At 38.6% G+C, this 26978-nt stretch overlaps 13 protein-coding genes across 13 annotated transcripts; 6 read left to right on the top strand and 7 right to left on the bottom strand. All coding sequences in view use genetic code 12, as the record gives it.

Moving 5' to 3' along the window:
* Positions 1-730: 730 nt before the first annotated feature.
* Positions 731-1122, top strand: CPAR2_201560 (SNAP receptor; the record flags this gene model as incomplete). The annotated part of the gene is made up of 2 exons (XM_036809004.1): positions 731-811; positions 874-1122. 2 exons carry the CDS (start codon positions 731-733, stop codon positions 1120-1122), a joined length of 330 nt encoding a protein of 109 aa, XP_036665684.1.
* A 423-nt stretch (positions 1123-1545) lies between these two features.
* GCV3 (glycine decarboxylase subunit H) lies at positions 1546-2106 on the top strand (the record flags this gene model as incomplete). The annotated part of the gene is made up of 1 exon (XM_036809003.1): positions 1546-2106. The coding sequence occupies one exon, from the start codon at positions 1546-1548 to the stop codon at positions 2104-2106; it is 561 nt and encodes a 186-aa protein (XP_036665683.1).
* Positions 2107-2222: 116 nt separating this feature from the next.
* On the bottom strand, positions 2223-4220 carry OSM2 (fumarate reductase; the record flags this gene model as incomplete). Its single annotated transcript, XM_036809002.1, has 1 exon — positions 2223-4220. One exon carries the CDS (start codon positions 4218-4220, stop codon positions 2223-2225), a length of 1998 nt encoding a protein of 665 aa, XP_036665682.1.
* An 851-nt stretch (positions 4221-5071) lies between these two features.
* RAD54 (DNA-dependent ATPase) lies at positions 5072-7582 on the bottom strand (the record flags this gene model as incomplete). The annotated part of the gene is made up of 1 exon (XM_036809000.1): positions 5072-7582. The coding sequence occupies one exon, from the start codon at positions 7580-7582 to the stop codon at positions 5072-5074; it is 2511 nt and encodes an 836-aa protein (XP_036665681.1).
* A 175-nt stretch (positions 7583-7757) lies between these two features.
* CPAR2_201520 (uncharacterized protein) lies at positions 7758-9029 on the top strand (the record flags this gene model as incomplete). The annotated part of the gene is made up of 1 exon (XM_036808999.1): positions 7758-9029. One exon carries the CDS (start codon positions 7758-7760, stop codon positions 9027-9029), a length of 1272 nt encoding a protein of 423 aa, XP_036665680.1.
* Positions 9030-9229: 200 nt separating this feature from the next.
* Positions 9230-11020, bottom strand: CUP2 (Cup2p; the record flags this gene model as incomplete). Its single annotated transcript, XM_036808998.1, has 1 exon — positions 9230-11020. One exon carries the CDS (start codon positions 11018-11020, stop codon positions 9230-9232), a length of 1791 nt encoding a protein of 596 aa, XP_036665679.1.
* A 1062-nt stretch (positions 11021-12082) lies between these two features.
* On the bottom strand, positions 12083-13783 carry CYB2 (Cyb2p; the record flags this gene model as incomplete). The annotated part of the gene is made up of 1 exon (XM_036808997.1): positions 12083-13783. One exon carries the CDS (start codon positions 13781-13783, stop codon positions 12083-12085), a length of 1701 nt encoding a protein of 566 aa, XP_036665678.1.
* Positions 13784-15154: 1371 nt separating this feature from the next.
* On the top strand, positions 15155-15805 carry CPAR2_201490 (ERG2 family protein; the record flags this gene model as incomplete). The annotated part of the gene is made up of 1 exon (XM_036808996.1): positions 15155-15805. One exon carries the CDS (start codon positions 15155-15157, stop codon positions 15803-15805), a length of 651 nt encoding a protein of 216 aa, XP_036665677.1.
* A 941-nt stretch (positions 15806-16746) lies between these two features.
* MYO2 (myosin 2) lies at positions 16747-21369 on the top strand (the record flags this gene model as incomplete). The annotated part of the gene is made up of 1 exon (XM_036808995.1): positions 16747-21369. One exon carries the CDS (start codon positions 16747-16749, stop codon positions 21367-21369), a length of 4623 nt encoding a protein of 1540 aa, XP_036665676.1.
* Positions 21370-21459: 90 nt separating this feature from the next.
* On the bottom strand, positions 21460-21777 carry CPAR2_201470 (uncharacterized protein; the record flags this gene model as incomplete). Its single annotated transcript, XM_036808994.1, has 1 exon — positions 21460-21777. The coding sequence occupies one exon, from the start codon at positions 21775-21777 to the stop codon at positions 21460-21462; it is 318 nt and encodes a 105-aa protein (XP_036665675.1).
* Positions 21778-21873: 96 nt separating this feature from the next.
* On the top strand, positions 21874-22893 carry CPAR2_201460 (uncharacterized protein; the record flags this gene model as incomplete). Its single annotated transcript, XM_036808993.1, has 1 exon — positions 21874-22893. One exon carries the CDS (start codon positions 21874-21876, stop codon positions 22891-22893), a length of 1020 nt encoding a protein of 339 aa, XP_036665674.1.
* Positions 22894-22948: 55 nt separating this feature from the next.
* Positions 22949-23851, bottom strand: NIT3 (putative hydrolase; the record flags this gene model as incomplete). Its single annotated transcript, XM_036808992.1, has 1 exon — positions 22949-23851. One exon carries the CDS (start codon positions 23849-23851, stop codon positions 22949-22951), a length of 903 nt encoding a protein of 300 aa, XP_036665673.1.
* A 186-nt stretch (positions 23852-24037) lies between these two features.
* On the bottom strand, positions 24038-25633 carry CPAR2_201440 (uncharacterized protein; the record flags this gene model as incomplete). Its single annotated transcript, XM_036808991.1, has 1 exon — positions 24038-25633. One exon carries the CDS (start codon positions 25631-25633, stop codon positions 24038-24040), a length of 1596 nt encoding a protein of 531 aa, XP_036665672.1.
* Positions 25634-26978: the final 1345 nt, after the last annotated feature.

Here is a 26978-nt window from a genome sequence, read left to right as displayed (position 1 = left end):
AATTTTTAGAAACAATTTCTCTGTAACTTGGACACAAAAAGGATGAAAGAGCATTCGATAGGGAATAAGAGTCCTGAGGAAAGCATAGCTATAGATCATCGAGAGGAAACACTGATTGGGACACTCCTAGAACTGAACTGGAGGTATAAACAGGCATCTCTATGCTCTCCTCGTCTTCAATTACTCTATTTTTAGAACAAAAAAAAACCCAACACAACAAACTCGTTGGAATTGCACCTCTAACACCAAGCAGTCATTACGTACATTACTCTTTCAATTCCATTTGCACCGGTACCATATCATAACACTCAATCACCTCCATGTCTAATTTCTATTTCTCTAGAATCTTTGTCAATAAATTGCAGTGTCGTAAAACTAAAATCTCTTTAATCCCAAAACAGGCAAAATAAAAAAAATAAAAATAAAAATAAAAAATAAAAAAGAAAGAAAACAAAAAATATGTGACATCAACAGAAAAATTAAAAACTGGTGAGAGAGTGAAAGAGTGAGAGAGTGAGAGATCAACACCAAAAAATTCACCCCCTCTTGTTGGTTTTGCAATATCATCACCACAATACTCCCCCATCCCATCCCATCCCATCTCATAGGATATTAAATTAGTTTCCACATCACCCCATAGTACACACGAATTACACATTACCATCAACATCATTTACTTCTCAGTTTGCATAACATAAAAAGAAACTACAACCCCTTCTTAACACAAACCATGTCCTCATCAGTTCCATATGATCCATACATTCCAAACCAACAGACTGGTGACCAATCCAGGACTGCCGCAATACAAGCTGTATGTATTTCATTTGAATCTCACAGTTATTAAATGTTCTTTGTTACTAACCCCTCCTTTAGCAAATAGATGACACTGTTGGTATCATGAGAGACAACATCAACAAAGTAGCAGAAAGAGGAGAAAGATTAGATTCAATAGAAAACAAGACCGACAATTTAGCCATTAGCGCACAAGGTTTCAGGAGAGGTGCCAATCGAGTAAGAAAAGATATGTGGTGGAAAGATTTCAAAATGAGAATGTGTCTCATCTTTGCAGTCATTATCGTCATCATTGTCATTGTTGTTCCTATTGCTGTTCATTTCAGTTAGAGATTCATTCCCCCCAAAACCTCCTTTTGCTTATAATTGATTGTTTGGCTTTTCTTTTGGTTGTTTCGTTTGTTTTTTTTTGTTTTCATGTGTGTAAAGAATTTTATAGGATATAGTATATTACCTTTGAAGCTTTGAAGTTCAAAGTTAGCAGGCTTTAACGGTCTTCCGTATTGGTGAAGAAGGAAACTTACGTCCCAATTTTACTCTCGTACTTCGAAACTTTATATATGGCACTAGCTAGCGGAAGGAGAAGAAGTCAAAAGGAGTCAAAATTCTGTTCCACCAATTGAAAAAACCCTCACAAACACACAACAACAAAATATATATAGACAACACCCAAAATCTTTCTTTTTCCCTCTCATTTGAAACATCTGATTCTATCCAAATTTGCTATTATTCAGTCACTAGAGACCTTCAACAATGTTCAAGTCGTTATTAAGATCATCCTCCATCCCTCTCCGCACATTTGCTGGACCATCTTTTGTCTCAACAACTTCATCACATGTTTTACGTTGTGCCTTTACAACAACAACCCCACACACATACAAGGCTGACAAAAACTCCCATGCTTACAAGTACTTGCATGAAAAACAACCAATTGTGACTAAATTCACTGAAGAACACGAATACGTTAAATTATACGATGATGATTCAGCATTAATTGGAATCACGCAATATGCAGCTCAAGCATTGGGTGATGTAACATTTGTTGAATTACCTGAATTGGGTACCAGAGTTGAAATTGGTGAGACTTTGGGTTCAGTTGAAAGTGTTAAATCAGCTAGTGAGATTTATAGTCCTGTTAGTGGTGAAATTGTTGGTGTTAATGAGATTTTGGAGAGTGAACCAGGATTATTGAATCATGATCCAACTGTGGAGGGATGGATTGCTCATATTAAATTGGAGGATACAAGACAAATTACTGATAGTGAGACATTATTGAGTAGTGAAGATTATGCCAAGTCTTTAGAAGAGGATTAGAAGGAAAAGACTACGAAACTGATCTACATTGCTTTCAATAAATATATATATTTATAAATATCTTGATTTATTTCAGATGTAGTATAGAGTGTTGTTTCTGCGTCTTCTCCTCCTTCTCACAAGTCTAAATCAGGTTTGGTTCCTTTAATCCTACCCAAGACGCAATTGGGAACATACTTGGGAATAAAGTTATCTTCATGCAACATTTCAAAACTCTCAGTGGCATCTCTACCGCCAAAATTGGTAATTGAAGCAGCTCCACCTGGGTGATGATCTAAAAACTTGGTCAAATCAACAACAACATTCTTGATTATACACCAACAGTCATTCTTAGTGTTGTGTTTGGCAACTTCTTCAAGCGTGAATTCCTTATCGGGGATCGAAAAAGCTTTTGCATCTTTTCCTTGTTGTTGTTGTTGTTCTTTAGACTTAGCTGATGCTGATTGTTTTTGTTGTTGATGTTGATGTTTTTGTTGTTGTTGCTTGCTTGAAACAGAACCACCGCTGGAGTTGCTTTCACTAGAACCACTTTGATTGTTCAAATCAATGATTATTCTATTCGTGTTCGGATCAATGTGTAAATTGATCATGTTCAATCTCTGTGTAGCATTGTTTCCCGATCCACCATCATCATCATCATTTGCACCACCTCCTCCAGTTTTACTCAACTTTTGCAACTCATAGCTGCATGCTTCATCTGCTGCCAATCTTCCATAAACAACACACGCCAATAAGGAAGATCCACCTAATCTATTGTGTCCATGAACACCACCAGCGACTTCACCAGCAGCGTACAAACCCTCAAATGGGGTATCATTCTCAGTAAGCACCTGTGACTTGTCATTGATTTTGACACCACCCATTGTGAAATGCAACACTCTAGTGATAAATGAAACATGATACTTGGCATCTGGTTTATACTCAAATGGAGTAGCTGGGAAAAATTGTTTACCATAAGGGTCCTTGATATCACCTTTAGCGGCTTTATTATAAGTGTCTAATTGTTGTTTTAAATGTTCTTCACTACATCCAATCTCTTGACACAATTGTTTCCCAGTAACCGTTCTCATTAAATTCCTTTGTGTGTAATGTTTGATATGAAACTCCAACTTCTTTTCCGATTCTTCACTCAAAACTAATCTTATGGGACCATTTCCGGCTTTATTTTGTTTTTCCATTTCACCAGATACCCAATCTCTCGTACCCAACTCATCAACAAATCTATCTCCTTTACCATTCAACATAATACCTCCTTCTCCACGCAATGCTTCAGCACCAAGAAATAGGAAACGAGGTTGAGTTTTACCGGCAATCACATCCTTATCATTAAAATCAATCAACCCAGTTGGATGAACTTGAACTTTATCCATATCAATACCAACACCATGGTTCTTCATGATGATCTTTTGTCCATCCCCAGTGGCATGTACTCCATTAGTTGATGGTAAATCAATGATGTCTGGACGGTATTTACGTAATAAACTGTTTTTGGTGAAATCCGCAGCATACCCACCAGTTGACATAATCACGGGTCCATAAACCTCTGATTTCGATTTATCTTGCAAATTTTTGTACTTGACACCAACCACTTTGTCTTCTCCTTCTTTAATCAAATCAATCACTTGACAATGTTTCAATATAGCCACTCTATCTGGTTCATCTTCGCTCAACTTTTCTAATGTTTCCAACAACCGATAAGTGATGGCCATTCCGGGAAACTTGGAGTCATGACCACGGTGAGTACGAGGCTGTGAGTGACCACCCAATCTCAGCACCACGGTCAAATCTAACCCGAACACCTCTTGTAACCAATGCACAGCATCGGCGGAATTATAAGTCAATACTTTAATCAATGCTGGATTAGCTCGATCTTTGGCTGTTTTTAACGTATCCTCGTAAAATTTCTCAACTGAATCATCAATCTTCAATTGTGTTTGAGTTCTGGTTAATGCACCATTGATACCTGAGGTTGCTTTACCACTATTTCCTGATAAGAACCCTTGTTTGTCCAACAAGACAACATTAGCTCCACGTAAATAAGCTTGATGGGCAGCTGATAACCCAGCTAAACCACCTCCTACAATGACAATGGGGTTGACTGGTAAATCTGACATTTTTTTTCGAATAAAGCAAATGGTAGGTACTTTGATTTCGTACTTTCAAAGAATATATGGTGCTTTTGCTTATTTTAAAGTGAACAATGATTGGTGCTGATAATGCGCGCGCTTTTATATCCAGAATTTTATGGGGAAATGTCAAAATAAAATATTGAGACGTCGTTTACTTCTGTGTACGGAAATACAATCTACTACCGTAGTGACAGGAGTCAGGTTGTTAAAGCTTAATATAGAATTGCAACGGAGTTAGGCAAATGTAAACCATGCTGCTTACTAGTGCTGGTTAGCTTTGCATTGAAATCAGGTGGTTTTTACACATCGATCCCACCCCCAGATCCATTCATTTTTTTTTTTTTGTTTGTCTCTCATCACACTCCATATATCCCCCACACACAAGTATCAAACCGCCTTCATCTCGATGGCAATACCTACAAAAAAATGAGCCCACCGTTGCCTCCGTTCGAGTCAACACTTGTGGAAACAGAGTCAACTTTATCATCAAAAGCGGGGAGAGATATCATTGTTACATGGCGACTCCTATTATCCACAGATAAGATTTTTTTGTCCATTACACGTGATCTCTTTATTCTGTGGGACAAAATATCTTTCAAAATGTCCGGATGCGCTAAAAAATGCCAAGTTGGGAAAAAAGTGTCAGATGGGAGCAGTAAAAAAGTGTCAGATGGGAAAAGTAAAAAAGTGTCAGTTGCACGGAATTTCCGCGCTTGCGGGAAACACTTGCCTATACTGAACAGCATTAGACAAGGTTGCAAATAAAAAAAGGGAGAAGCAGCAATAGTATCTGCCAACATATAAAAATTTGCAATCATTCTCTATACATCTACTTCTTATACATGTGATATATACTGTAATGCAAATGAGACATCATTGAATTGTGCTTCATTTGCAACCAATACATCCTCATTATTAGCCAATTTTTTGTGATTCAAATGGTTCCAAGTAGTAGCATCACCATACAACATTGCTGGTGCTTTAATAAATTGTCCTGTGTCCTTTTTGCATCGTTTACAGTTGTATGTATCGTGGGTGTCACATTCAGTATCTGGTTGATACATAAACAACTGTCTCAAGTTATCGGCACTGAACAATCTCTCCACATCTTCTTTCTCGTCAACGACACAACTACTCAATGACATCTTCATTGATTGACGTTGGAAAATCTTCTCCTCTATTGTCCCTGTTGAAATGAATCGATAAATAAAACAATCCTTCTTTTGACCATCCCGCCAAACTCTAGCTAATGCTTGTTGATCCAGTGCTGGGTTCCAATCTGGGTCAATAAGAATCAATCGGTTAGCTCCAATTAAATTGATACCACAACCACCGGCTTTTGATGATAACAAAAAGATAAACTCTGACCCATTGGGGTCATTGAACTTGTCAACCAACTTTTGTCTCTTGTTGATATTCATTGTACCATCTAATCTCAATGCACCATACTTTTTGTTACGACACATTTTCTCAATCAAGTCCAATGTTTGAGTATAGTTTGAAATCAAAACAATCTTATCATCAGTCTCACGATGAATCTTGTGCAAGAACCGCTCCAAGATCATAAACTTGCCACTGAACCAAGTCTGTACGTCTCTCCTACGTCCAGTGGCTGTTATTGATGATTCGTAATCTTCTGGTTTCAAAGACTCGCATCCTTCTAAATCATCGGGCAAATCCAACAAATCAGGATGGTTGCAAAGCTTCTTCAACATACCAATAGCTTTCAATGGTTGTGATCCTATACCCTTTATCAACTTCTTGATCTCGGGTGATGTGATGAAATGATTATACAAGTCCTTTTGCATTGGTGATAATCCAGTAAACAACACATATTCGTACTTGACTGGTAAGTACTTTGACAAAATATCATTAGTACGTCTAATGATAAACTTGGACACCAATTGCGACAACTCAATTAATTTTGCATCTCCCTTTTCTCGCTCTTTATCAGTTGCATCGGCATCTCTACCACGCAAAATTGCATTTTCAAAGTTTTTTCTAAAATCATTTCTGGTTCCAAGATAACCAGGATTGGCAAAGTTTAACAATGAAAAATATTCCGATAAGTCATTTTGGATTGGTGTACCAGATAAAATAACTCTTCGTTCACATCGTAACGAATTCAATGCCGTAAATGTTAGTGACTCACCATTTTTCAATCTGTGACCTTCATCAGCCAACATTAATCCAACTTCAGTACCAGCGAGCTTATCAACATTTCTTCTCAAAGTTTCATAAGATATAATCAACACCGGACGCACGATATTTCTTCCCTGTGCAGTGGACCATTGTTGCAAAGCTGCACCCAACTCGTTCGATTTTGTGCTTTTCCCATCAACTGCCAATGGTGTCAACACACCTTCACCCAACCACTTCACAATCTCATTGGCCCAATTACGCACCAATGATGATGGACAAACAATTATACATTTTTCAATTGTTCTCTTTCCCCTGGGTGATTGTTTGAGTAATGTCCACATCAATGTAAGGCATTGCAATGTTTTCCCCAACCCCATTTCATCAGCCATGATACACCCTTTAGCTTTGGGGTCCATTAATCCAGCAGTACATCGATAAAGGAACTTGACACCGGCAATTTGATGCGGACGTAAAATCTTGGCTAGCTTGGGATCAATAACAACAGGGACATTGGGGTATTGTGCTAGTTTCGCTTCGGGGTTGGTCACTATACCTAATATCTCCGCCAAAGACTTATGAGTTTTTCTTCTCTTTGCTGGCCGTTCATCCATTTCCAGATTCATTGACGTGTCTGACAGATCCAACTCTTCAATCTTTTTCTCCTCTTCTGGGGTCTTGGGTATCACATCAACGGTAGGATCATACAAGACAATAGCAAATTCACTCATTGGATCATGAAGGGCACGCGGTGGGATAATAGGCCGCACTTTTGTGCCCAACGGAGGTGGGGGACCACGTATCATTTCATCCTTTTTAGCGTTATCTTTGGAAAATGGGACAGTAAACGAACGTTTGATTTTGTTATCAATGACATCACGTCGACCATCACTATTGATTGATCGTGGAAGCAACGCGCCAAATCTCTTGCACTTGACCACATCACCACTTTCATTGACATTCTCATCATCTGCAGAGCCATTTCCAAAGTCCTCGACTGCATAGTTTGTGAATTTTCTGGATGAACGTACAGGGCGACGCGATACTATACCAGACACGGTCTCCAGTCGCGTCTTGAATGGCACTTGGAAAGGTTTCAAAAGTCTCGTGGCAGAGTCATGAACTTTAGGTGGCCTCTTGTTTTTAGGCACACCTGCCCCTGAGCCAAGGGGGGTGGTAAAATGTGTTAATGGTTTGCGTACTGCCATCTCTGATATATTTGCCTTGATAAAGAGATAAGTTATGTACAGTTGCGAAATTCTCTAGAAAAAAAAAAGAAATCAAAACAAATAGAAAAATCATCACCAGAGTTGAAGCTACCAACTGATCTCCATATAATCACAAAGCACCTTTCGATCGATTGTAAAGCTAACCACATCTTCAATGGATCAAATCTTATCTAAAGCTTCAAATCAAGTGGTGTCATTTGCCATACGTTCAGGTATATCAATAGCTTCTGGATATGCCATCAAAACCATCTCCACTTTTGTTGACAAGATCCCAGAACTGCAACAACAACGGTTATCAAAACAGCGACGCAAACTCAAGACAAAAATTGATATAATCAATGTAACGATCGACTTGATTAAACTTGCCGCTAGTCGAGGAAATACAGTGTTGGAATCGACATTAGAGTTGATCGATGACTTACATGAACAATTTACTTCTTTTGATGAAGGAGTGAATGATATCACTGCACAATTGTCAAGTGCAAATACCAAAGAGAGTGTGAAGAGAGTTGAAGGTTATATGCATGATTTAATGCTGGAAATAAATGATGCTATACCAATATTGAACTTGTCTTTAATAACATCAGGTATTAATCTCAATGGTATGACTAATTTTAATGCAATATCGCCTGGTCGATTATTGCAAGCTTCCAATTACTTGAACGAGGGCGATGGCACGATAGGTCCGGTGTTTGACCTCGTCGTGTACACGATATTCTATAATCCAAGTCGAATGAAGTATGTTGATGAAGGGATGGATGAATTGAGTTGTATAACTTGGAAGGAAACATTTGCCAGAAGCTCTGTACAGATCAAGAGTAGTGGTAAAAACGGGGGATTTAAATATTCGCTAAACATTCAAGAGGACTTCAATGATGGAAGGTTTCATGATGACGATGAAAAGCCGGGAGTGAAAAAATACGACTTGAAATGGGTCCAAAGTATGTTTTTCACTGCATCTGGGAAGTTACTAAAACTTGAAGGGAGGAATTTGCCAGTTTTGATTTTGAAAATAGTTGATGGGGATAAAGAAGAATGGATTGCATTGGGTGAGCTTCATCAGAATGAGTTTGATGAAGATGACGATGACGATGAAGATGACGATGATGAAAAAAAGGAGGATAAGGAGCTTCAAGGTAAAATCACCCGACAACAAATCAAGTCTAGCTCCTTATCTTTACTAGAATACATCATCAGATTAGCTAGGTTGCAACAGATTGAAAACAAAAGTATCTTGAGCATCCCCGATGAAGTTTTGAAAATGTATTTGCATGATCAACTGACAAGTGCTGATTTACCAAAATCCATTGCCCAAAGAAACAAAGACTATAATGAATTGAAACAAACGGAGGATAAACTAACCATGGATTCAAACATCACGAGATTGAAGAATCTTGAAATTAAGAAATCAAAGAAAAAGAAGTAAGTAGGAAAGAGAAATCAATGCAAGGTAATTGTAAAGCCGAAAAGTGTCTCTACTCTTAGAAACATACACCTTTCTTATAAGCATTTGATATCTCTAATAACACGAAAAGTACGTAATTGAAATAAAAAACACAAACCTAAAAGCTAGTACATATTCATTAAATCATCATAAAATCATCACAAGATCATCTGCACTTCGATTCACTTTGGTGTATTGACCAACGGTATAGCAAACCCTTGAAATATAGGCATATCGGCACCAATTAATCCAGATGCATTTGAATCGTCTGGACGTTGAGCTTCGTTGCTTTTCGAGAATGGCAAATCACCAATCGACGTGTTTTGCGAAGATGCCAATGGCTCATTACCTGACAAGTTTGTCATATCGGATACCATGATGCCATTGTTACCATGTTGAAAGCCATCTTGGTCATTGTTATTTCCATCATTGTTAACTGGGTAAAAATTTGTTGGTGTAGATAGCACTTCTGACAACTGTGGTCGATCTTGTTGCATATTTACATCATCCACTCCTACACCTCCAAAATTCATGGCTTCATCGCTAAACGGTTCGTTGCAATTCTCATCGAAAAATGTATCAGTATACATTTCACTCTCTATTTTGCTCAACTGCGATCCAAACTTGCCAGCACCGAGCCCCGTCTTACCAAAATGATGGTTCATAGTATTATGGTCATCATTGGGCTCAGTTCCTGTGAAATTGTTTTCATCAGCTCCAGAAGGGGGGAAAGCTGTAGAGTTTGCCGACGAAGGAATACCTCCATTAAGTAGGGAATTGTTGTTGTAGTTATTATAATTATTGCTGCCCATAAAATCAAAAGATCTGGCAGATGAATTAGATGCTATCGATAAAACACTTTCTGGACGTTTTGGACCTCGCAGGTGTTGGTTAAAATGAGTATTTTGTACATTTGTGTCAAAACTACTACCAAAGTTGATGTTATGATTGGACTCTGTGGCTGATGGAAGTGAGCTGTTCAGGTTGGTATCTTGAGATGCCAACAGGGGTCTTATTGGTGTTGGTTGATGAGGAACTGGTACTCTTGCATTGGCTGGTATTCCCAGCAATGGTTTATTCTCATTATCAAAACTTGGACCACCAATAAGAGGGAAAAGTGGAAACATGTGATCCACGACTTCGAACCCACCAGGGCTTGGATTAGACCGATCAGGACTAAATACCGAAGTCCTCTCACTTGAATCTTCTTGTTTGACTCTACTTCTGGGAGATTCGTTTTCTTCTTCTCCTCCTTCTCCTTCTCCTTCTTCCTCCCCTTGCGAAGTGACGATGCTAAACTGCTGGCTGACATTATTTCTACCATCACTAACCACTGAATTAGATCCATCTTGATCGTCTTGCTTGTTAAACAAATCAAACAATCCCTTCTTAGTTTCAAATGGCATCAAGATATCTTCAATAACAAAATTGTCACTAAGTTCTGGATTTTCAAGTTGTGTTTCATTGGGACGTATGAACCCATAATCCATTTGGTCTTGCACATGGTTGTTATCTTCATTGGAGGATGTACCGATTTCACCGGGCGAGCCTCTTTTCTTTGGTCGTGGTCGCGTTGGTAACGAATTAGATCTCTTTACTATATCACCCTCCAATAAAGCTCTCATCTTAACTGTATCGGTCTCCTTATTCTTCTTTGTTGTCAGGCTTACTCCCAGTGAGGGCCCACAAGTACAATGAGTAGTCTTGTGACACGCACACCCAGTTTCATGGATAGTCGATGAGTTTATGGAAGTAGATGACGATGATCGTGGTAATTTGTTCTTTTTCCCACAAGTACAAGTCACATGGACACTTTTCTGCTTTCTATTTTCTCGACAATGATGACATTGTGAAGCTGGACGACCTTTAGGTTTGATCATCGTCAAATGTTGGTCAGTGTGAGTACATGTAGTCACTCTGTGGCCACGTATGCAACGATCACATGCATATTTGACCCCATTAATCAAAACCATTTTGCTTTGTGCGGTGATACTATTATAAATAAGAACAGTGGGACGCTGAAAGATGTGTTTGTGTATATGTGTATGCCTGTTGAGAGATGTCTTTTGCTTCAAAGGTGTAGATGTATATATATTAGTAACCAAAATCTTTACGGAAAAGTAGTGGCAGATACGAAAAGTGAAGGAAAGAGGGAGAGTATTAAAGACGAAGAGGAAAAATTTCTTTTGGTCGTGTAAGAATGAACAACTAATCATGCGAAAATCTCAACACACACAGATATGTACATAGACACATTTGTGCAATTAATTACACCACAGTTTTACCCTTTATCTAACAGAGAGAATATCCTTACCAAACTAAATAATGATTTAACAACCAACAGGCGTATACGTACAAAACAACACATCTTTGACCATTTCCACATACGATTCAGATTTAGTCTGAAAACTGTTTTCCAAACTGGAAAATGCGTACCGTCAACGGCTGACCAGGAAAATTAAGCTCATAACCATTCGTGACAAGCCTTTTCTCTTGTTCAAAAGGTCAATTCTACTATGTAATTTAGGGTCGAGCGGAACAGAGGGACAGCGGAAAAAAGGCAACATTGCTACGTTGGGGGTGCGGTTACATTAAAAGGTTGTAGTTTTTAGCCATGTATTATTCTAAAACTTTCCGTGCATAACGTATCTTTCGTATCAGCAGCCGCTGCTGCTTGAGATCCCTCCAACTGGAGCACAAAACGAATAAACAGCTTCACGTGTTTCGAATAAAGCACAACTAAGCCAGTTGAATTGCTTGCTTCAAAGATTTTGCATCAAATATTTTCTTCCATGCACAATATCGCCTCACACAAGAGATTCTTTTTGTTCCGGAACAATTGTAGACACAAGTTTCTGATGCTCATCCAAGAGCAAAAGAATCTCCATTGTCCTTCTCTATTGTCCCTTTTTTACATAGCCCACTCTCCCCTTTCTCATAAATAAATGATTGCTAATATGTAAAAAGTATACTTAAAATCTATCCCATGTCTAAATAGAAGCATCTACCACTCACAATGCCTTTAAGCTTTGTCCTTAAAACTTGGACTCCTTAAATGGAGGACTGATCAATGGTTGATAAACATTTCTAAACAATTTATCTTCTGGAACAAACCTATTACTGAAGTTTCTCACATCAACGTATTTTTCATTTAATTGATCAATTGAAGTAACTCCCAATAACCTCATATTCATAATCATTTCGTCTTTTAAAATTTGCATGGCTTTAACAACACCATCATCACCATAAGTGGACATAGCGTAAAGGAATGGACGTCCAATACCTACTCCCTTGGCTCCTAAGCAGATCGCTTTCAAAATATCAGTTGCTCTTCTAACACCACCATCGACAAAAACTTCGAAATTTTTATCTAACCCACGTTCTCTTAAAATTGGCATTAATTCAATAAGCACTTCAATTGGAGCACGAGAAAATTCCAATTGACGGCCACCATGATTACTCAATATGACACCTTGACAGCCATGCTCAGCGGCCAAGATTGCATCCTCAACACATTGAACGCCTTTCAAAATGATGGGCATTTTAGTAATGGATTTAAACCACTTTAAGTCTTTCCAATTCAACGAAGTATCTATAAATGATGAAATGGCTCTAGCGGCACCTTGTGTACGATCGGCATCATCACCTTCTCCTTGAACATGACTTAAATCAGTAACATCCTTTGATCTCATATCTTTTTCACGTCTACCCAATTGTGGAGCATCAACAGTAATGAACAAACCCTTAATACCCCTTTTCTCTGCATGTTGGATAAGATTTTTCGATATCTCCTTATTTGAATTAACATACAATTGAAACCATTGGGTTTGTTTATCGGTAGCTTGATCAACAATCTCATCAAATGAACATGATGCCAATGTCGGTATCATTTGTATAATGTCATGTTTAGCACATCCTCTAGTCAAGACTTTTTCACCATCTGGATGCCCCAACCTACCCAATGCTGTCGCAGTTACATAAAATGGTGCTGATGTGCTAGTACCTAACATTGATGTTGACAAGTCAATGTTGGTAACATCAACCATAACACGAGGCTTGAAGAATATACGCTGATAACTCAAATGATTTTCTCTCATTGTGATTTCATCATCACAACCAGATGAATAATATGCCCAAGCGATCTTTTCCATGGTGTGTCTAGCGACGAATTCGAAATCGTTCAAATTGTAAATTTGGCCGATATCTGGCTTGTTTTCAACACGCTTAAGACGTTGCACTTCTTCTTTAGGTATTGGTTCTCCATCTTCATCAAGCATAATCTCCTCTTCCTCCTCTTCCTCGTTAGCAGTAGTAGAATCATCTGTCGTAGAGTTTTGTTGCGGCATTGGAATAGGATCCTTATCATTTTGTTCATCATACTCAACATCAAATTCGTCAACAACATTACCATTGGATTCAGCCGTGCTCTGTTGTGGTTTCTTCTTTTGCTCTGGGGTCTCCTTCTTCTTCTTTACCACTTTCTTTACTGGTTGATTAACTCTCTTCTCAACTTCACCTTTATGATACTTTGGTGCCAAATACTTGCTCAATGTATCCAGTGGATGTATTGGGTCAAATGCTTTGGTTGCATCCTTACCGGCATATTTCATTATGATGGCCGATCCACCTGGATGTTCATCAACAAAGTCCGACAAATCATATGCTTTGTCATGGATTATGACCCAACAATCTTGCTTGGTGTTGTGTTTAGCTACTTCTGATAATGCAAGAACCATACTTTAAACAGTGTGTATGAGGTAGGAATATAGTGTAGTATGTAAATTCAACAGATGTGTAGTCAAAAACTGGTAGATGCTAATATGGAAATCTTAGTAGGTTATATCTAGTTATGTGTGGGGGAGGGAAGAACAAAAAACAAAGAGCGCCAAAGTGCAGACTATAGTCCAATAAACGCTGTCGGATTTGTTATCTCTTGCCTAATCGGGAAGAATATTCCGCCATTGTCACATCGTACAAGACATTTTGTGTCTGATGGATCCAATCCGCGGCAGACAGACAAAAAAATATTGAATCATGTTTAAGTGCGGAGATGGGAGGAGAGAGATTAAAGTTGCAAAAGAGAAAACTATTGGGAATAGGGGGGGAAAAAGGAGGAAACGGCTGCTCAACAACGCCGTTGTAGTTTTAACTCTGACTTTCAAGTAGGAAATTTAAGTTTTGACGTCTAATTGTGTTGCAATGGGTAAAGAGAAGGGAGATGAAAATTGTTGAGATTAACATTATTGGTAAGTCCTGTGCATCTAATCCAAACAGGTAGTTCCAGAGTTCTTTACATGAAGCTATCAATGGACCGGATGTGAAACATGTATTAAACACTCCATGAACAGCTAAGAGTTTCAGGTATGAAACTCTTAGTTTGAAGATGTTTTGAATACGTTTTATATCAGTTTGACGTAGTCTTCTATTCATTGTAAATAGACCTGGATAGGTCGCCATACCATAGGCATTTGTATTATTGAGTCTCTAGGAATCAAGGTTTAGAGATTTGACTCGTTTAGAAATGGTAAGCGATAAAACTACAAAAAGCCCACTCACCCAATCCACCAAAGAATATAGCTTGGCAGTTGGTCTTTAACAAAAATGCCGTGTTTGTTTATTCAGTTGTGGTTGAGGATTGATTCACATTAGACGTGAAGTACAGAAAGTTCAGTGGACTTTGGTGAACCACTTGACCCAGAAAACATCAAATTTAATTTATTTATAGTTCTCGCTAATGCAATTACATTTTTGTCTCAAAATTCGTGCAAAATTGAGGATCTTTTAAAGGAGATTCTTTCATGATTTGACGAAATCAGCTTTTTAGTATCTTACGCTCCCTCACCCCCAATGCCGCAGCATGGGGACCTCTAAAAGTTTGGCATGCTGCCTAGGTTAGTTTCTTCATTCGATTAATACGATCGTTCCTGAAACCTCGCAAAAATTTCCAAACACAAAGGTAAGAAAAAGACATTCGCGACAGTTGTCTAACTATACGATTGCAATTCTTGTCGTTTAAAAAATTGATGGAAAAGTTTTATATTTAAATATAGGTTCGATGACGATCTGATCCATTGATAACCAAATATACAGTTGACTACACCCCACCCATGAAGTATTTATTTCTATTGGCAATTCCCATTGCGATCTATTCAATTTCATGTTCGTTGTACTATACCTGGCTACCAACAAACTTTCGATTTGATAAGGATGTTCTTCAACAATTAGCCCAAGAGTCTATCAAGCAACACCCAAACAATATCACCGAATTAATGATTGATTTGAGTGCCAAAATTAACCAAGAATACCCTGGACTTACTAATAAAGTAAATTTTAATGATTGGGTGTATAATAATGCTGGTGGAGCTATGGGAACCATGTTTATCCTCCACGCTTCGATAACAGAATACTTGATATTTTTTGGCACCGCAATTGGAACAGAAGGTCACACTGGTGTTCACTTTTCAGAGGATTACTTTATGATTTTACAAGGAGAAGAGAGAGCTGCATTACCAGGAAGTTTGGAGCCAGAAGTGTACAGACCAGGTGATTGTCATCATTTAGTAAGAGGTCAAGTTAAACAGTATTCTATGCCTGGAGAATCGTGGGCTTTGGAGTATGCTCAGGGTTGGATTCCATCAATGTTATTCTTTGGATTCTTGGATACATTTACATCGACATTAGATTTTCATACCCTTTACTTGACGTGTTACTTCACTGCAAAGGATATGTTGAAGAATTTGCTTAGGGGGAAGTTTTAATCTGGAGAAGGGGGCCACGTATAGTTGTAGTATTATATAGGCCGAGTGTCACAAAATTTTTGCATTACATATTGGAAAGTTTCGCGACAGTCGTAGAACGCGTCCAAAATTTTTGACAACCACTAATATAAAAAGATACAACACTCAAATCTATCCGTTGCGTCTGGAGTTCTTAAAAAGTTGTTACATATTAGGGTCTTATCCCCTCCCCCCTTGTAGCCCTCTTAGAAAATATTGTTCCAAGTTGTTTCGGAATCACATGCAAATGTCGATATTTACGGGTCTATATATTATTTTTGACATTGGTACACTACTAAATTGAATTGCCCGAAATGCATTCCAGATTGTCTCCTCGGCATTAAGGCGTGTGGGGGGGGGGGGGGGGAAGGTTTATGGAAGACACGTTCTTCAGCTGGACTTTACAACCCATAAGATGTGGACTTTGAGGCTAGAGAAGGTGTAATTATTAAAGGAATGTGAAACAACTCTAAGGCACACACGCTAGATCTGGAAATAATGGGAGCATGGCAGGTACAGAGGATCAGGTAATACATGGAAATGATTTCTAAACTGCTAGGATCTGATACCGAAATCCAATAGCGAGCACCAATACTAATTACGTCGATTTCTAAGACAATAAATCTCGAATCAGTTCGTGGGGTGGAATAGTGTCGCGGTTTTTTGTTGTGATTTCAATGTCGCGTCACTAAATATAAGTAGTACGTGTCTACAACAAAATTAATATTTCTACTTTCACTCCTGTTTCTCTTTCTTATTGTTTGTTTTTTTTTTTTTTTTTTCTTTTAAATTTTTTTTTTTTTTGGCGTTTTCTTGATCTACAAAGCACATTTCCAACAAAAACTTAAACGAAACAAAGTTTGTTAATATCCTTATCAACAGATCCATTACATCAATATCGTGTACATATCTATAACGAAAATATGGTATCATTATACGATGTAGGGACCACTTGTTGGTACCCAGATGAAAAGTTGGGGTGGATAGGTGCAAGAGTTGTATCCAATAAATTAGAAGGAAACAAACATGTCATCAAGATGGTTTCTGAACAGGATGAATCACAAGAGTTCACAGTTGAAACAGACAATCTATCTGAAGATAATGAAAAACTCCCGCCATTACGAAATCCTCCTATTTTGGAAGCAGCGGAAGATTTAACCAGTTTGTCTTATTTGAATGAACCAGCTGTTTTGCAAGCAATCAAATTACGGTACTCGCTGTTGGATATATACACTTACTCGGGTATTGTCTTGATTGCTACAAATCCATTTCAAAAAGTTGAGCAGTTGTATTCCCAGGATATAATTCAGGCGTATGCCGGAAAGAGAAGAGGAGAATTGGATCCTCATCTTTTCGCTATTGCTGAAGATGCATATAGATGTATGAAAACAGATGGCCAGAATCAAACCATTGTTGTAAGTGGTGAGTCCGGTGCTGGTAAGACGGTGTCAGCCAAATATATTATGAGATACTTTGCATCAGTGGAGGAAGACACAGATCAAGCTTTAGGTAGTGATCATAAAGCTGACATGTCAGACGTTGAAAAACAAATTTTGGCAACAAATCCAATCATGGAGGCGTTTGGTAATGCCAAAACTACCAGAAACGACAATTCATCTCGTTTTGGTAAATACTTGGAAATCTTGTTTGACAAATCAACATCAATCATCGGTGCTAGGATAAGAACATACTTATTGGAAAGATCAAGACTAGTATTTCAGCCATCTACTGAAAGAAACTACCATATTTTTTACCAACTTTTGGCAGGATTGAACCCGGAAGACAAGAAGGAATTGGGTTTATCAACAGCCGACGATTACAAGTATACCAACCAAGGAGGATTTCCCAAGATTGAAGGCATTGACGATGCAGAAGAATTTCAAATCACCAAAGATGCGCTTGCATTGATTGGAGTTGATGGAACCAAGCAAATGGAAATTTACAAGATTTTGGCTGCCCTTTTACATCTTGGGAATATTGATATTGCTGCAACTAGAAATGATGCTCATTTGTCAAGCGACGAGCCTAATTTGGCCAAAGCATGTGAATTACTTGGAATCGATGCAGTAAATTTTGCCAAGTGGTGTGTCAAGAAACAAATCACCACCAGGTCTGAGAAGATTGTCACCAATTTAAATCACAAGCAAGCCTTGGTTGCTAGAGACTCTTTTGCCAAATACATCTACTCAGCATTGTTTGACTGGTTGGTTAACTACATCAACGCTGACTTGTGTCCTGAAGAAGTCGCTGCAAGAGTAAACTCTTTTATCGGGGTATTGGATATCTACGGATTTGAACATTTCGAAAAGAACTCGTTTGAGCAATTTTGTATCAACTATGCCAATGAAAAATTACAACAAGAATTCAATCAGCATGTTTTTAAGTTGGAGCAAGAGGAGTACGTCAAGGAGCAAATTGAATGGTCGTTTATTGATTTCGTTGATAATCAGCCGTGTATTGATGTGATTGAAAACAGAATGGGTATCCTTTCCTTATTGGATGAAGAGTCAAGGTTGCCTGCTGGTAATGATCAATCATGGATTGAGAAAATGTACCAAAACTTGGATAAAGAGCCAACCAATAAAGTTTTCAAAAAGCCAAGATTTGGTCAAACCAAGTTTATCGTGAGCCATTACGCTTTGGATGTTACTTATGATATTGATGGGTTTATTGAAAAGAATAGAGACACTGTCGGTGAGGGTCATTTGGATGTTATGAAAAATACTACCAATGAGCTACTTCAAGATGTTCTCAGTATTGTTGATAAGAATGCAGCTGAAGTGGAGGCTAGTAAAGCACCAGCAAAGGGTAAAATTGCCAACAAGAAGCCCACATTGGGATCCATGTTTAAAAATTCATTGGTTGAATTGATGAAGACAATCAACTCCACGAATGTACATTACATTAGGTGTATTAAACCGAACGAGGAAAAGAAAGCATGGGAGTTTGATTCATTAATGGTGCTTTCACAGTTGAGAGCTTGTGGTGTTTTGGAGACAATCCGGATCTCGTGTGCCGGTTTCCCATCAAGATGGACCTACGTTGAATTTGCCGATAGATATCACACCTTGGTTCCATCTGATGATTGGATCAAGGTGATGAGGGTTGAAACTACTCAAGAATCAGTATCCGAACTCTGTAACCAAATATTGACATCCAATGTTGAAGACAAGGGTAAATACCAATTGGGTAACACAAAAATCTTTTTCAAAGCTGGTATGTTGGCTCATTTTGAAAAATTGAGATCCGATAAGATGTACAGATCAGCTGTGATGATACAAAAGAATATGCGAAAGCGTTTCTACAGACAAAAATATCTCGACATTAGACAATCTCATATCAAATTGCAAAGTTTGATTCGTGGATACGAAAAGAGGAGAAAGATTAGAGAGGAAAAAGAAAGAGCTGCTGCCACCATGATCCAAACATCAATCAGAGGGCATTTGGCAAGAAAGCAATATCTCACCACTCTCAACTCCGTCATCACTTTGCAGAAGTCAATTCGTGGATTACAAGCAAGACAAAATTACAAGACATTACGTTTGGAAAAATCTGCAACAACTATTCAAAAGTCTTGGAAGGGGTACAAAGAGAGAAAGAACTTCACCACTACTCAAAAATCTGCAATCATTATACAATCAGCCTTCAGAAGACAATATGCTTACCGTGAATTGAAAGTGTTGAAGGCAGAAGCCAAATCAGTCAACAAATTGCAAGAGGTTTCCTATCAATTGGAAAACAAGGTTGTTGATTTGACCCAATCCTTGACTGCAAAGATTCAAGACAACAAGGCACTTATGGAGGAAATTTCAAACTTGAAAGATTTGTTGAAACAACAAGGTCAAGCGCATGAGACATTGAAGTCGAGGGAAGTTGAGTTTAATAACAAATTAGATGCCACCAGCGCTGAACATAAACAAGAAGTTGAAAGCTTAAACAGTGAATTGGCGACTCTTAGATCTGAATATGCATCAGCTGAAGCCAAGATTGCTGAATTGTCCAAGGAACAATCGGCATTGAAACAAGAAGTACAACGTACACTTGAAGAATTGAACAATGCCAGAAATGATTTAGTCAAACGCGATACCATTGAAGTTGACTTGAAAGCCCATATTGAACAATTGAAAGCGGAATTGGCACAACTCAATAATCCCAAAATCAGAGGCGCTCAAAGCAACGGTAATAACAAACGTCATAGCAGTGCTGTGGCGTGGAGCTCTCCTAATTCTATTGATAACCCTAGACCGGTATCAGTCATTGCCGTTTCCAATGATGGTGATGCTAATATTGATGATATTAATGATGAATTATTTAAACTTTTGAGAAACTCGCGTCAATTACATCGTGAAATTGTTGAAGGGTTGCTCAAGGGATCCAAAATTCCTACCTCCAATGTTGCTGCTGATTTAACAAGAAAGGAAGTATTGTTCCCTTCGAGGATAATCATTATCATCTTGTCCGATATGTGGAGATTGGGATTGACTAAGGAAAGTGAAGAGTTTCTTGGTGAAGTTTTATCAACCATTCAAAATCTTGTATCCACTTTGAAAGATGAAGATGTTATTTCACACGGTGCGTTTTGGTTATCCAACACCCATGAATTGTATTCCTTTGTCTCGTATGCTGAACAAACAATCATCTCCAATGACAACTTATCTAATGAAATGAGTGAAGACGAATTCAACGAGTACTTGAAATTAGTTGGTGTTGTCAAAGAGGATTTTGAATCATTGTCATATAATATTTACAACATGTGGATGAAGAAGATGCAAAAGGATTTGGAAAAGAAGGCGGTTTCAGCTGTTGTTATTTCTCAATCTTTACCTGGGTTCATGGCTCCAGAAAGCTCACCATTTTTGAGTAAAGTATTTTCTAGCGGTTCCAGCAGCTACAAAATGGATGACATTTTGTTAACATTCAACTCATTGTACTGGTCAATGAAGAATTATTATATCGAGGATGAAGTTATTGTCAGGGTCATTACCGAAATGTTGAGATTTATTGATGCTTTATGTTTTAATGATTTGATTATGAGACGCAACTTTTTATCATGGAAACGAGGTTTACAATTGAACTACAATGTTACGCGACTTGAAGAATGGTGTAACTCGCATGGCATTGAAGAAGGTTCCACTTGTTTAATCCACGTTTTACAAGCGGCTAAATTGTTGCAATTGAGAAAAAACACCAGTGAGGATATAGACATTATTTATGAAATTTGTTTTGCTTTGAACCCAGCACAAATTCATAAAATTGTTGGTGCTTATAGTTCAGCTGAGTATGAAACACCAATTGCGCCAGCAGTGATGTCATTGGTGGCGGCAAAGACCAAGGAAAGTTCAAGGGATGAGATTTTCTTAACAGTTTCTGCTGATGGACATTTTGAGGATCCGTTTAGAGAGATTGAGTTGAGGCCATTTGCTCGTGTTGAAGCTTATGTTCCTGCTTGGTTGAATTTGCCAGTGATCCGTCGTATTGTTGAATTGGTGGCTAAAAACGCTTCAGTTCAGGCAACGTTTCAAAATAAAGAGGAGAATGGTGTATAGAGATTATCAATTTTAATAAATAGTGTTTTAATTTTTATTTTACATCGTAGAAGCTCGAAGGAGTTATCCTTGTTCGGTAGGAACTGTATTTTACTGTATTGACTCATTCGTACCCTTCAACTTCATTTGTAATGCATGCACACCTTGCTTACTAATTTCATCATCAAGTAAACTGTACACCAATCGGTGTCTAGCGGGTAAATTTTTCCCATTAAACACTTCACTTTGCATCTTGATAAAGAAATGAGATTCAGTTCTGTTGGAAGCACCTTGCATTCCCGCATGTTTGGCATGCTTGTGTGAGTCGTTTCTGATTTCAAGGAATGTGGGATGGAATGTAGATTGTAGCTTTTTCAGAATGGAAGCCTCAATGGGACCCACGGTTGATGAAGGTGATGATGATGACATTTGCCTAAAAATACTTCTGATCATGTGTAGGGGTTGGGAAAGGTGGTGGCCAAGTAGTGAGATGGCTTGTTTGAGTCTTTCGGTCTTTCTAATCGCATGTTTTCTCACGTCGGATCTACAAAAAATGAAAAACTTCAAAAGATCGGATCTGTTGATTTCCAACCAATGTTTAAGTTGAGTCGCCCATTGAGAGTTTCAGCGTCACCAGTAGCGGTGAATTCTAAACTATGTGGTATATTTTGGCGATACTTTTCTCAAACACGTTTGAGGCTAAGTGGTGCACCCATTGAAACCGTGGACCTAGTATACGATGAGTTTGAAGCACACAATCTGAACAAATCACCACTTGTGTTTCTCCATGGCTTGTTTGGTTCAAAGAGTAACAACAGAACCGTGGCCAAACAACTCAGTGAAAGGCTTGACCGCAACGTCTATTGTCTCGACTTGAGAAACTTTGGATCAAGTCCACACATCAAAAGGTTGGATTACCCGAGCCTTGCCGCCGACGTTGAAAATTGGGTTGCTCAGCGTGATTTCAAGCAAAAGCCAATCTTCATTGGTCATTCAATGGGAGCCAAAACCGCAATGGCAGTAGCATTACGCAAGCCAGATGTTCCTAAAATGATTGTTAGTGTTGACAATGCCCCCATAACTTTTGGCAATACTGACTCCAAGTTCAACAAGTATATAAATCAATTGCGTTTAAGTTTGGAAAAGTATCATTACACAAACATTAAAGACGTTGATGCTAAATTGGCTGAAGTTGAGCCGAATAAAGTTGTTCGACAATTTGTATTGATGAATATGAAACGAGGTAAAAAGGATGAACCAGTAACGTCTAAAATACCATTGGATATCATTGGTGATGCTATTAGTAAAGGGTTTATTGCTAGCTGGCCATATAGTCCTACTGAAGTAAGGTGGACAGGACCAGCACTTTTCATTAGAGGTACTGAATCTCACTATATCCCCGATGATGTGTTTCCTGAAATAGCTCAATTCTTTCCTAATTTTGAAATTAGAGATATCAAAAGTGGTCACTGGGTGATTAGTGAAAAGCCGAATGAGTTTATGGATGTTTTGTGTGAGTATATAGAGCGTATAGAGGATGAGTAAAGGCTTGGAAATCATAGAGTAAAACCATACATTTTGCATATCTTGTCTCTATATTTTACTTGTCGCCAACTTTTGTCGACTTATCATTCACGAAATCTCCATAAATGTCAAAACGTCTTTGGTAATGGACAGGGATACCTTCTCTTGCTTTGGTCAACACATCTTTATCCAATTCGGCATATAAAATCTCCTCACCTTCACCAGCTTCAGCTATAATCTTACCTGATGGATCGACAACCAAAGAATGGCCATATGCTTGATACCCGCCACCTTCTACATCCCTAGCTGGCGAACACAAGATGGTATAAAGTTCATTATCAACTGCTCTTGCGCGAGCCAACAAATGCCAATGTAAGGGACCAGTTGTAGTGTTGAAAGCTCCCGGATAAAACATAGCAAATGCATTGTATGGACTACGTGATGCAATTGAAGCCAATTCGGGGAATCTGATATCGTAGCAAATACCAAGCCCCACATTTCCATAATCACCCAATTTGAAAACGGTGGCTTTATCACCACCAGTTAAGGTCAATGATTCCTGAAAAGTGATCCCATCCGGGATATCGATATCAAACAAATGAGCTTTACGGTGCTTGGCAATTATTTCACCTTGAGGTGAAAATGTCAATGACGTGTTGTAAATCTTGTCTGAATCCAATTCAGGAATCGAGCCGCCGATGATATAAATCCCATGCTTTTTGGCCATTGAAGACAACAATTTAGTAGTTTCTCCCTCAGGGATATTTTCAGCATAGTTTCTAAACTGATCAACAGCATAAGGTGAATTGAAACATTCTGGTAGCATGACGAGATCAACTGAGGGAGTTTTGGCAGCTGCTTCTTCAATGTATTTGGTGACTTTAGCCAAGTTGGCTGATTTGTCTGCACCTGCCTTCAATTGCAATAATGCAACTCTGAGGGACTTGGATAGTGGTGATTTCAATACTGGAGATGTCATATGGGAAACGAAGGGAGGAGATTTTGTGGGTGAATTGACAATAATTTGAATTCGTAATCAAAAAAAAAAAAAAATAGAGCGCAATTGAGATGATTACGTAATAAGCCACAGTTGCAATGAAGCAGTTTACAGAGATGATTTTACAGATACCAATCAATTATGCATCCTCTAATTTATGGTAATGATCTATACTGGTACCGTGCTCTCGGTTGTCTTTTCCTGCTCCTGCCCCCGTGCTAGCCTTTCCTCCAGAAACTCTCTCCTCTCTAATTCCCTTTTCCTCAGTTGAAACTGTTTAAACATGTAAACTGCGGCAACCACAACTCCAAACCCAGCAAGTCCCATTCCCATTCTATACGCATTTCTAAATCCTAAAACTGTAGTGTCAAAATTCTGAGGCTTATCCTTGGTTGTGTAATATTCGACGGTACCAGCAAACCCCAATCCGATTGAAATGGAATAATTTACAAATGTTGACACTAATGAGCCTGCTATACCTTGTTGGTGTCTCGGAAGAGCTGCACTCAATAATATGACAGCAGCTGGGAACGACATATCCATTCCCAATGGTTGTATCAACAAACTGACAAATTTTTGTGCCCAAAATGTTTGACCCACTGGTCTAGTGCCCATAAGAATTGAACCAACAAGAAATGCAAGCATTGAAAGAAACATCACCACAGCGGAAGGTATCTTTGTTAGTAATATTGCCACTCCTACTGCGGCAATGACACCGACTGGTGCACAAGGGACATTTTGCACCGCTGCCACCACCTCACTGTGTTTGTCAACCAACAAAGCCCATCTGAATTGATAGTACAACCAAACACCAAAACATGACCACCCAGCACTGATACAAGCTAATATAAAACCGGTATCACCACGCAATACTTCCGGAGGTACCAAAGGGTCTGCCACTTTCTTTTCAATGAAGAAAAACGCACCCATAAGTAAGAACCCCACAATTAGCAACACGTACACGTAAACCTTTTCCCAACCTACAGTGGGACCTTGGTTGAATGCAAAGTTGATCAATATCAAGCCAGATACACCAGTTATAGAACCCCAATAGTCAAATTTCCCCGGTGAGCGGCTACCTACTTTTGCTGGAATGACAAAAAATGCCAATATGGCCAAGGCAATACTGACAATCCCACAAAGCCAAAACGTCCAGGGCCACCAAACAACATCAGTAAACAACCCGCTAAACAAAGCACCAATAATGAACCCAGATGGAGCAACGGCACCGAACAACGCAAAACACATATTCTTTCTTCGACCATTTGGGTAAAAGTTGCCAACCAATGCTTGGGAATTTGGCATCATTATTGCAGGACCAATACCTTGTAGGCCCCTCATGGTTGAAAGAAATACGTGGGAAGTAGTGAACCCCGTAAAGCCACATAGTAGAGAAAACACCCCAAACCACAAGTATCCAATAATGTATAGTTTTTTGTAACCGTACAAGTCGCCTAGTCTTCCACTGACCAAAATGAATGTACCAACAGTTAATGAGATAGCTGCGGAAAACCACGAAATTTGACCAGCATTGTCAGCTACGTTGAACGCTTTGCCAAGCACAACTGAGTTTACCATTGTTTGGGCATTTGCTGCTTGCGTCAATAATTGCGACATACATATGAAGAAAATGAATATGGACTCATGTAGTAGTGATATTTGCTGGAAATTGGGTACACTTCGGTACACATCCCCCTGATTTTCATTCTCGGTAACCTTTGCATCCACTTCAGTGCTTGAATTAATTGTGGCGTCGTCGGACATGAAGGTACAACTTTTAATGCTATATTGGTTCAGATCGGGAAAAACGCGTTTGGATTTTCCTATTCACTCAAAGGATATAAAGATGGATGAGAGTACATTGTGTTTAATATATATGTGAAACCTTAGAAAAAGAGCTGAATGACGAGGCTTCCATTGTATTCCTTTGAAGCCGTTTTTGTCAAATTTTCTCTTTCATTTTTTTTTTTTGATGGAATTTCGGTACGATATCGGAACTGAATACAAAACAATAAGCAAGAGCTTAATTTTCGGCAAATGACTTTTCCGCATTAGATGGGATATGTGTCATTGTGTAAAATGATTAGATGATTCTTACTAATAAGTACTAGTACTAGTTATTAAGGGCACTATAGTGATGACGGGCTTTCAGTATTGGAAGAGCTCGCAACAGTCCTGATCCGTGATAGTTTGTTTCTTTCCATGCCTCTCGGTAATCGAGCCTCTTTGTCAATTCGAAATGTTTTACCTATTTCTGCTCCCAATGTTTTCTATGTTACACTATGTATCAGTGCTTCATGGAGATCCAATATTGATAGTCCATATATTGCTCAGCAAACAACATCTAGATCATAGCTTTGTGGTTCATAGGTTTCAGCCGTAGACCAGGTCTAAATATGCGAGGATCTGCATTACATTTTAGTCCCAAATTAAAAAATAAATCGTGTTTTGACTGGGCCCCCTTTTACGACGCGAAAATAATAATCTGACATGCATTAAAACGGTTGACATTGTAAAAGAATATTTATGTTTGGCAACAAGTGCAACCAATGAATGCTCGATGACCAAACACCAATGTAGTTGATCTGAGTCTGCGTGATTCCCATCTGGTATTGCTCTTGCAACTGTCATTTCATTTGAGACTTGCTTTTGATGATGAAACTCTCCAACTGGTAGTGGTGGTCTAAAAGGGGAAAGTGTTACCGATCTATGAATAGAAAGTAATTTCATCTCCATCAACCAATGTACGAATGCACAATGACCACTTTCGTCTCTGTCGTTTCATTCGACTCTCTGTACTATATGTACACACACGCATTCTTGTAAAAGATGACATACAGATGGATTGTGCTATTATTATCAAGCAATATGTAAGATACACTCAAATTGCAAAAATAATACGTCAAAATGCAAGAGAAGGGAACCAAAGATGGAGTACTAAAGAAATGGACGTAGGTGTTGTCGTTATTGTCTGGGATGGAGTAGAGGTAGTTAGTGAGCAACTAGTTTTGCTTTGATGTATTCAATTTTATTCTTTTGTTAATTAAGAGTTGGTGAGGGGTGGTAAGATCTTTATATTCGCAAAAAGAAATCACCACACAAAGAGTTA

This window comes from Candida parapsilosis, contig 005809 (genome assembly GCF_000182765.1).
Source record: "Candida parapsilosis strain CDC317 annotated contig 005809".
In the NCBI taxonomy this organism is placed as follows: Eukaryota; Fungi; Ascomycota; class Pichiomycetes; order Serinales; family Debaryomycetaceae; genus Lodderomyces; species Lodderomyces parapsilosis.
Note: the sequence above shows the minus strand (reverse complement) of the source record. Positions and strands in the feature narration are given on the sequence as shown.